We start from the raw sequence: 11,503 nt of genomic DNA on the forward strand, positions 1-11,503 counted from the left end.
TGTAAAATCCTCAAATGTTATTAAATAAATTACCATTTCAATAATAAATGAATTCCGACTATCGCCTTAAAACTGTTCAAGTCCGAGCAGATAAACTGGAAAAAAAACTTTGTTTACAGGATAAGTTATATTTAAATCTTCAATGTAAACAAGGATGTTCAACCGGGAGTCATTCTGTTGACATTGCGTTGTTTGCTGTAACAACACTGACGACCCTTCGTTCATCTGTCTACAATCTCAGGACGTAAGATATCTTCGGAGAATAGTTATTTGATGCAATAGTTTCTTCATGAAGAAATCACACAAATACAAGAAAATAAAATGATTTACGAATTTACTTCTTTTTCAGTCCGTTAATTTTCACATCCAAAAGCAATTACACCTCGCTTCACTTTCTTGATAACTCATAATGTCATCTGTGGCTCCTTTACTTAATAACACACTGAATAAAACTATACACTCTAATTCATCTCCACAGACACAGAGAGCACCAGTCATGTACATGCAATTGATGGCCGGTTCGGGTAATAATGATTTCAAATAAATTTAATTACTTTAGAAACAGTCTTCTGAGGAAATATGTATTGTTAAAGCTTGTGGCTTTTTTGGCATTTACAAAATTATATAGGTATAAGAAGGAATATAATAATTATGATAATGTATAGTAAAACAATGCTAATCACAATGATGATATAATAGAAATACCATGGCGATACAATAACACACACTTGATGGCTATGAAAATAAAGGCATATAGACTTCCTTAGCAATTAAAGTTCTCAATTTTCTAAAGCTCATCCAAGGTGAAATTGATAAAAAAAAAAAAAAAAAAAAGGAGAGAAGGAAAGATTTCAATTCCTTATCCATTGGGGTATTTTCGATCTACACTTGTTCCTTGTGGTTCGTGTGAAGTTTTATTATGATTTTTGTTCGTTTTACAATAGTCTGTGTCCAAAACTGGATGACGTAATTCATTTTGAAGTTAGTGAGACCCATTTCCAATTTGCTTAGTTTTAATCATAAATTGATCATAAACTAGATATTGATTTAATTAGTTATCAAATGATTTCTACTGTTTTCCTACTCGTAAAAAATCTACTTTCCTTAACTTTATTTATCTGTCTAATGGATAACGAAAAGAAAGTAAACAAAGAAAAGAGATGAGACTTGCGACTTCAACAATAATCTTAGAACATTAAAATCAATATAAACAATCAACAAACAAGAAAGTACTAAACTTAGGATTTATTCCAAAACTGCATTTTCGGAAAAATATTCAAAAATGTTCCTTCATCTAAAAGGAAAACCTTTTCAGTGGCTTAAACTTTGCAGGCTTCTAGCTTCTCCCTTATAACGAATGACTAATTAAAAATCGACTTCCAAACTTTCCTGAAAGATTTTTGTGTGTCTTAAGCCCTTCCGAGATATTTAAAGAAAGCAGTAAGAAAAGTATTGGTCTGCAGGCTGCAGCAGTTTTCTTAAGTTGGCGCTAAATACCCACAACCGATATCAGAGATTTTATCTTGTTTCCGATTGGCTGATGCATTACCCACCAATCAGGGTGAATTTCAATTATATTAGCCTCCTTCATTACAAAAACAAGAATATAATGACTTTGAAAGGCTACCTATTGCCTCTTTGAGATGGTCCTTTTCGTGAGCAGTCCAATAAATTAGGAGGGTGTCTGAGCTATCTGGTCTGTGTTTCTCTTAAGCTGTAATATTCACCGAGATTTTATATTAAGCTGTAATATTCACCGAGATTTTATATTAAGCTGTAATATTCACCAAGATTTTATATTAAGCTGTAATATTCACCGAGATTTAATATTAAGCTCTAATATTCACCGAAATTTTATATTAAGCTGTAATATTCACCGAAATTTTATATTAAGCTCTAATCTTCATCGAGATTTTATATTAAGCTGTAATATTCACTGAGATTTTATATTAAGCTGTAATATCACCGAGATTTAATATTAAGCTCTAATATTCACCGAGATTTTATATTAAGCTGTAATATTCACTGAGATTTTATATTAAGCTGTAATATTCACCGAGATTTAATATTAAGCTCTAATGTTCACCGAGATTCTATATTAAGCTCTAATATTCACCGAGATTTTATATTAAGCTCTAATATTCACCGAGATTTTATATTAAGCTGTAATATTCACCGAGATTTAATATTAAGCTCTAATATTCACCGAAATTTTATATTAAGCTGTAATATTCACCGAAATTTTATATTAAGCTCTAATCTTCACCGAGATTTTATATTAAGCTGTAATATTCACTGAGATTTTATATTAAGCTGTAATATTCACCGAGATTTAATATCAAGCTCTAATATTCACCGAGATTTTATATTAAGCTGTAATATTCACAGAGATTTTATATTAAGCTCTAATGTTCACCGAGATTTTATATTAAGCTGTAATATTCACAGAGATTTTATATTAAGCTCTAAAATTCACCGAGATTTACATAACTACAAAAAAAACTTTGGTTCGGATAATTTTATTCTTTCGAGATCTGTTGTTAGAGTTTCTCAAATTCAATTGGCGCAAAGTCTCAAGCTTCTTGTGCCTATTGGCCATCTCTTTTGGCCTATAAAATGTTCGTTGAAACCTTCTTTTGCCTTTTGGACTCACTTCCTTGTCATTTTTCTGGTCTTTAAATGCCTAAAATTGGTTTCTTAATTCGAAAGGTTCACTGTTATGTACCAGAGATTATTAACGTCTGAGCTCTTAACCAGTAGCTTCCACTAGTTGTAGTAATGTAAAAAATTGGTTTATCTAGCTGGGAATTGTCTTTCGAGTTTTATTCCAGGAGCTAAAGAAACAAATAAGTTTCTTTAACTCTGAATTGTCTTTTAGGCTCAGATCTGTAGCTTCCAGGAGCTGCAGTAGCCTAGAAAATGAATCCTTTCGGCTCTATTCAGTCGCTTCCAGGAGCTGTAGTAAACTGGATAATTAGCCTATTCAGCTAAAATTGTCTTCGAAGCTCTAATCAGTAACTTTCTAGAGCGTCAGTAACGCATAAAATGAATCTTGAATATCAAATGAGCAGCTTTCATGAGCTGTTTACTTAGAAAAGGAGTCTATCTAGCTCTAGATTATCTACTGAACTCTAATCAGGTTTCAGGAGCTCTAGAAATTTAGAATTTTTTTTATTTAGCTCTAATCATTAGTTTCCAGGAGCCGCAGTAACCTAAAATACAAGTCGGTTTAGCTCTAAACTATCTGGAAGCTCTAATCAGAGAACTCCAGGAGCTGTAGTAATCTAGAAAATGAGTCTATTTAGCTCTAAATTGTCTTGGAGCTCTAATCAGTAGTTTTCACGAGGTGTCATTACCTATTGGACAAGTCTATTTACTTCTGAACTTTATTTGGAGCTTCCAGAATCTGTAGATATTCAGAAGATGAGCTTATTTGCTTCTGCACTGTCTTGGTTCCCAAATTCTTGTCCAACTATTATAGATTTTCTTGCTCATAGCTTCCATGAGCTGAAGGAAGACATATTTATGTTTGCAAGGCCTGATGAATATTTAAATAATTGTTAACAGTTATCAGCAAGCGCTCTTGAGCCTCTTACTATTGTAGAGCATTTTTTAAGTATTGCAATTCATTTCACAAAGGGTATAACAACTTCCTTTAGATTTTATTTTAATTTAGATTTCTCATGACAATAATTCATTAACTCCTAGTTTCATCCATTTTAATGAAAAAAAATATAATTATTCAAATTTTGGCAATGCTAAGGAATTAAATGTCTACCAGCAACTTCCAAGACGCATTGCAAAACTTCTTCTCCAATCACTGTCCATTTATTAAGACTTCAGCAATGGCTGCATTATAGGAGGAATCTTTAATAGTTACAGAAGCACTTAAGCCTTTCTTTAGTGTCCAAATATCTAAAGAAATTCCCAAACTTCCCCGCAAAAGAATTCCATTGTATCAAGGTAATATAAGGATCAAAGTTGTCTTTGGAATGCCTTGAAAGTTTGCCCGTTAGAGAAAATTAAACATCTAAACTTTGCTTAAAATAGGAGCTAAATTTAACTCTATAAAGAAACCCAATATGCTAATTTCTGATGTGTGGTAAAATACAATACTTCTAATTCTTCGTTTATATGACTATTTCACTGCGACACTTTATAGCTATTTATCAATCTTTTAATTCTCTCTCTCTCTCTCTCTCTCTCTCTCTCTCTCTCTCTCTCATATATATATATATATATATATATATATATATATATATATATATATATATATATATATACATATATATATACATATATATATATATATATACATATATATATATATATATATAATATATAATGAATATATTATATTCAAATAAGCCATCTATTTCAATACCTTAATGCTTGCATTCTCTCTTATACCTTGGTCCAGGAAACTGGTATGACAGTTACATAGCACTTAGCCACGAAGAGAGATAAAAGTCGATGACAATTCTCCTGTACTTATACCTGTCAAATTAAGGTTTTTCTGTACTTAGAATTAAAATCAACCCATCTCCACCATTGTAGCTAGTTGGTATTTCGTACTTGCCATTCGATTAATGATAAGTTTTGCATATTTAGAAGTGTTTTTCCTATTCAAAAAAGCCAACTATTCTAATACCTTAATGTCTGGATTCTCTCTTTTACCTCAGAATCAGAGACCCAAGGGGATATCAACTCAAAGACAATAACTTCTGGACAGCCGGGGAATCAAACCCTGGTCCAGGAAACTGGTATGACAATGACAGCACTTATGCACGTAGAAATATAAAAGTCGATGACAATTCTCCTGTATTTATACCTGTCAAATTCAGGTTTTTTGTACTTAGAATTGAAAACAACCCATCTTAACTCTTCTAGTGTCTTGTGGAGTCCAGTTAAAAGTTTGGTGAACTAATCTCTCTTGGAGAGTGCTTTACTTGTAGATTCTTAGTTGTATTAAACCTATATATTCCATCAACCTTTAAAATGGGTCCTTTCAGTTTTAATTTTAATGTGGCAACGAGGAGATGGTGATCACTAGCAATATCTGCCCCTCTATAGCTTCTTACATTTATCAGAGTCCTCCTTCTCTATTTATTAATGGCAATGTGATCTATTTGATTTTTGTAATTGCTACATGGTGAAGTCCATGTACACTTGTGGATGTCCTTGTGCTGGAAAAGAGTACCTTCAATGACAAGACTGTTTCCTGAACTGAAACTTATGAAGTGTGCTCCATTTTCAACTGCAACTTCGCCAAGACCCTCAACACGCATCACACTCATTTGTTGGTGCAGAACTATAATACTCATATTGCACTGCTTTGATTTAAACTTATAGTTATAATAGTTATAAACTTAAAGTTATAATCTACTATTTACAGCTCTCCACTCGGTTAAAGCCTTTTCTGCTCTTGGTGTCATCATCGTTTCTATCCACTCTCTTCCAACTCCACCTGTTCTTCTTGAATATATATATATATATATATATATATATATATATATATATATATATATATATATATATATATATATATATATATATATATATATATATATATTGCCTTGATCTAAGGTTTTCTCACCCGTCCCCTTACAACGTGCTTCACTTAGAGCCAAGATATCCAAACTATATTTCATAACTTCATTCTCCACTTGCTGAAACTTCCCAATCTGATTCATAGTATTAACATTCCAATTAACAACTTTTAATTTTTCTTTAGTGTTTATAAACCGGGAGATTCTTAGCGCCCCACTACATCCGGGACTGAGGGCCATTCTGTCATTTTCTATTTCCATAGACTGACAATGGCTAGATTCATCAAAGGATAGCTAGATGCGCAGTGTCTATCTAAGTGACCCCTTCTGTTCCATAATAATTCAAGTAAGACTAAGGATAGGGATAAGGATAATGATAGGGAAGTGGGGAATATGGGGGAAGGAAGAGTACCCCTGGATACAATCCAGTTTATAGCCCGAAGGCAGGTACTCGGGAGGGGAAAGGATAAGGAAAAAGGGAGAAAGGGAAATACAGGAGAAGAATAAAAGAGAGGGGCAGACCCTCTTGCGATGCAAGTAAGACTATCTGCAGGCATCATGAGTAGAAGCCGAAAAGACATCTTGTCTATCACCTTAAAGCCAATCCGTCACCTTCTTGCTCAAGACTTCATCAAGATTTAGAGGGCATTTCCACCACACCCAAATTTCTTACTCCACCAAGTTGCTCATACGCTTATATAACCGTTGGCAAACATGGATTGCTAAGATATACCGCCTAGCACGGTATGCATACCGCCTAGCACAATATATATATATATATATATATATATATATATATATATATATATTATATATATATATATTATATATATATTTATATATATATATATATATATAAATATTATATATATTGTCACCTCTGTGATGGAATATCTCAGGTCTTAGGAGAATTCAACATACCTTAAATTATCTTATTACTTAATCCACGAACCATTATTACTTAAATGGTGACAAAGGAAACACTGCTCACGTATTTATATATATTATAATACCAACTAATCCACAATAACAAAAACAAGTGATCAAAACACCGACATTAATTAAATATTAACACTTTAGTTACAGCTTACGGTACTAAATAGCAAAATAAGATATAAATATCACAACTGTCACTGTTTGTAGTGGGAAGTATACTCCTACTTCATACCAAAAATCAAGATCCAAAGAAAGGTGTGAAAATACCAAAGCAAGGAGCATAGAGGGGAAATAGATTGCGCGGTCAAGAGATGGCGCTGAAGCAAAAGAGATAATACACAAATGGAGAAAAGGTACATAGTTGAAAATAAAATTATACAATATATTTATGTACAAAGAGGGAGAGTGGCAATTCGTCATAGTCCCCCCCGCTAAGATGGGCCCACTATAGTGGGACTAGATGGTTGTGGTGTTGAAGGTGGTGGAAGCCGCGACAGTGTGTCCGCGATGAGATTGTTGGTACCTCCGATTGACTGAAGTTGTAGATTGAAGGCCGACAATATATATGACCAACGAAGCAACTTGTTATTTCGGAGGCGAGAGCGTTCGAGGAAGATGAGTGGTCGATGGTCGGTATATACTACTACTCTGTGGTGTCCTTCCAAGTAGGGTTGGAAGTGTAGTAGCGATGCGACGATGGCATAAAGCTCCTTCTCGACAGTGGCCCACCTGGTTTGAGCTCCTTTGAAGAAGCGAGAGTGGCAGGCGATGGGAAGGAGATGATGAAGTGGTGGTGGCGTTTCTGTGGTACCGACTGAGTAAGACTGTAGCAAAACAGCCCCATAACCTGTATTGCTGGCGTCAATCTGCATGAAAAATTCTTTATTAAAATCAGCAGCTCTTAACAGGGGTTTAGAAACCAATATGCTCTTCAGTTGTTTAAAAATGTGACAGTGTTCTTCAGTCCAGTCAAACTTTACCTTAGGGGAAGTAAGAGCATAGAGTAGAGCAGTAATAACAGCAAAGTTCTTAATGAATTTAGCATAGTAAGAAACCATTCCTAAAAAAGACTTTAGTTGCTGTCTGGTGGCGGGAATAGGAATGTTCTTGATATTGTCTATATTAGCCCCTTTAGGTATAATTTCCCCACTACCAATGCAATGACCTAGATAAACTACTTTAGCTTGACCGAAAGAACTTTTAGCAAGGTTGATTGTCAGCCCGACTTTTTGCAGGCGTTGAAAGAGTTCTTCCAAGGTGCTAAGATGTTCTTCCCAGGTCTTGCTGGCAATCACAATGTCGTCGAGATATGCAAACACATCTTTAAGACCTCTACTTATCTCTGCCATCATGCGCTGGAACGTTGCAGGGGCATTACAGAGGCCAAAGGGCATTACTAAGTAAGAAAAGAGACCAAAGGGTGTTACAAATGAAGAGATTTTCTTAGCTTTATCAGTCAGTGGTACCTGGTAATATCCTTTTAGTAAATCTATTTGAGTTAAGAATTTGGCATTACCAATATTATCTAGAATGTCATTAACCCTAGGAAGTGGATAGGAATCTTTAATAGTCACTTTATTTAATTTCCTGTAATCCGTGCAGAGTCTGAATTGCCCATTAGGTTTGGGGACCAATATACATGGTGAAGCCCAAGGCGATGTACTGGGCTCTGCTAAATTATTGTCTAACAAATACTGAACTTCCCTCTTCAATGTTTCTAGTTTAACACCTGTGGCTCTATAGAAAGGTTGACGGATTGGTGTGGTATTTGGTTCAAGCAATATGTCATGGTGGACAGTAGAGCTACACTTAGGAATATCAGTACTAATGTCTGGAAACTTTAATAAGAGACTTTTCAATGCCTGTTTTTGAGGTACATATAGGTGAGAAAGATATGAACTTAAAGATTTTAAAATTTCACTATTAGAAAAATCCTTGAACGATAAAATGAGATTGGTTTCATCACCATCATTAGTTTCCTCATCTATTGTTAGATTAGGTACCTTTGTTACCTCTGCATTAGCTTTGGTTATCACTAAAGCAATATTAGGACTCACCTTTTTGACTGGAGTGATATAGGGTTTAAGGAGGTTTACATGAACTAATTGAGTTTGTCGTTTTCGGTCTGGAGTGCTGATTATGTAGTTTACTTTGGAGGTCCTATGAACGATCTTGTAAGGTCCAGCATATTTTTCTCGTAAGGGAGCGCCAGGAATAGGATGATACACTAAAACTTGGTCGTCAGTTTTGAACTCTCTCATTTTTGCCTTCTTATTGTATATGTTTTGCATCTTCTGCTGGGAAGAAACTAAATTAGTAGTAGCAATATCATAAATGTAAGTAAATTTCTTTTTTAATTCTTTTAAATACTGATAAATATTTGTAGTTTCTTCTGGCTTCCTCTGCAAAATATTCTCCTTTACCGAACTTAATATAGTTCTTGGTTTTCGACCGAACATTAGTTCAAATGGGGATACCCCTGTGGAATCATGAGGTGTACATCTAAGTACATACATGAGAAGATCGAGGTCCTCATCCCAGTGCTGTGATGTTTCACTGATATACTTCCGTAACAAACTTTTTAAAGTCTGGTGCATTCTCTCCAAGGCACCATTAGTCTGCGGGTGATAAGCAGAAGAGTAAACATTATGGATATTAAATTGATACATAGCTTGCTTGAAAAGATTACTAGTAAAATTGGTACCTTGATCACACTGTAGTTCTCTCGGGAAACCTAACAAGGTAAAGGTTTTCAACAATTGTCCAACTATGGTTTTAGCACAGATATTTTTAATGGGAAAGGCTAAGGGATACCTTGTGGTAGGGCAGAGGACAGTCAAAATGTATTCATTACCCTTGCGAGTCTTTGGCAAGGGGCCAACACAATCAATAATTACCTTATCAAATGGTGACTTAGGTACTGGAATGCTTTGAAGTGGTGCTGGAGGTATTTTCTCATTAGGCTTACCAGTGATCTGACAGTGGTGACAGGAAGCAATGAACTCCTTGATGTCCTTTCTCATTTCTGGCCAATAAAAATCCTCAAACAACCTCTTGTAGGTTTTATTCACTCCAAGATGGGATTCTGTTGAATGAGCAAGGTCAAGTAAGGGTTTCCTTAAGGGCTCTGGAAAAACAACCTGAAAACAGTCATGCCATGAGTTAGATGTTGGAGCTTTGGGAGACTTGTAATGGCGAAACAAAATATTTTTCTCCACATAAAAGTATGGAGTTTTAGGGTTGTCAGTAGGATCCACGACTTTATCCCAGAGTGCTTTCAAACTTGAATCCTTCTGTTGGAGTACAGCAAACTGGTCCTTCTTTATATCAACTAAATCCAGAGCCTCTGTTATTCTGTCATTCTTTACCTTGGGAGGAAAATTAGTGCTGGACATTTTACTAGATGATCTAGTGATTACTTGGGAGATGTTACCTGGCTTTTTGGAGAGCTCATCTTTGATTACTACCTCAGGTGTTGTTACAATCAATTTAGGTTTAAGTACAGAGGATCCTGCAAGATCATTACCAATAATCATCTGAATAGGGTAACAAGGTAATGGTTTATCTAAGACAGCAACTTTTGCCTTACCTGTAAAATAAGGACAAGCAATATCCACCTCAGCCTCGGGTAGAAGAGTAGTTGTGGTTAAGTCACTTACTGCTATGTACTCTTTTGTGTATTTTAAGTTGTCTTGACTGGCAGCCGAAATTATTGTCTGGGATGAAGCAGAGTCCCTCAGAGCTGTGACAGATGAATCATTAAGTGAAGCCTCACACATGAATTCATTAAATGGTTCCAGATCCTGTGAATGAACAAAAGCATGACATGTCACTGCACCTTTAGATTTCTTGGACTTACCATCAGTGCTTACCTCTGACTTCTGACATTTTGGACTGGGACAATTTTCTATGGAGTGTCCATCCTTTTTGCAATAAGCACAACTAACCTGATGAGATTTAGGCGATGAGACAATTTTTGAATAATCTTTACTATTCCTGTGAATTAGATAATAGTCGTCAGCTAAGCTAGCTGCTTTTAACACTTCAATTTCACCTTTAAAATGTACATAAGTGGCAATATTAGAGGGAACTTTACGCAAAAATTCCTCCAACAAAATCAGATTTTTAAGAGAGTCTAAATCATTAACACCAGCTCTCTCCAACCATTTGTTAAACTGTCTTACCTTTATATTACAGAATTCTACAAAAGTCTGAGATTGAGTCTTGAAAGAGTTTCTGAAAGTTTGCCTGTAGCCTTCCACAGTGATGGCATATGCATCTAAAACAGTCTTTTTAAGGTCTTTATATTCTTTAACCTCAATTAATTGCGATGCAACATATGCAGCCTTACCTTTCAAGTGGTTGCGCAAGAGTATTGTCCAGAAATTAGGCGGCCAATTCAATGACGTTGCTATGTCTTCAAATATTTGAAAGAAAACCTCTGGATCCTTATCGTTGAATTCGGGAACTAATCTGCTGGCTTTAGTCACATCGAATCTCATGGGAAGTTTTTCTTCATCTGCTTTAGCCTTAAGCCTGATAAAGGCCGACTTCTCCAGTTTTTCGAGTTCCAACTCATTGAGCCTTTTCTGATGTTCTAATTCTTCTCGTCTTCTTTCTTGTTCCGCGAGTCTTCTTTCTTGTTCTCTTTCTTGTTCCGCGAGTCTTCTTTCTTGTTCCGCGAGTCTTCTTTCTTGTTCCCTTTCTTGTTCCGCGAGTCTTCTTTCTTGTTCCACTTCAAGAACTTTTAACTGAAGTTTCAGTTTTTCCACTTCAGGATCGACATTAGCAATGGAACCTGTAAGGGTTCTTAGTTCTTCTACATCTTCATTGTCCTCTGTTATGACGTTTTTATTCAGCAAGAACTGAAGGATGTCATCAATGATACGTGCTTTGACATAAGTTATTTCTGTAGGGATTTGGCATTTAATCGCAACCGTGAGAAGTTCCTGTTTTTTAGCCAAACGCAAGGTTAACAATTCCTCTCTAGGATTAGCTAAGAATTTCTCTAGATCGAA

At 35.2% G+C, this 11,503-nt stretch overlaps 1 protein-coding gene across 1 annotated transcript; it reads right to left on the bottom strand.

Annotated features, from left to right (window-relative positions):
• Positions 1–6,536: 6,536 nt before the first annotated feature.
• On the bottom strand, positions 6,537–11,121 carry LOC137658749 (uncharacterized). The gene is made up of 2 exons (XM_068393775.1): positions 9,383–11,121; positions 6,537–9,103 (listed from the first exon to the last, which is right to left on the bottom strand). The coding sequence occupies exons 1-2, from the start codon at positions 10,985–10,987 to the stop codon at positions 6,917–6,919; spliced, it is 3,792 nt and encodes a 1,263-aa protein (XP_068249876.1). The 5' UTR covers positions 10,988–11,121; the 3' UTR covers positions 6,537–6,916.
• Between the last annotated feature and the right edge of the window lie 382 nt (positions 11,122–11,503).

Source organism: Palaemon carinicauda, chromosome 19, assembly GCF_036898095.1.
Source record: "Palaemon carinicauda isolate YSFRI2023 chromosome 19, ASM3689809v2, whole genome shotgun sequence".
NCBI classification, from domain to species: Eukaryota; Metazoa; Arthropoda; class Malacostraca; order Decapoda; family Palaemonidae; genus Palaemon; species Palaemon carinicauda.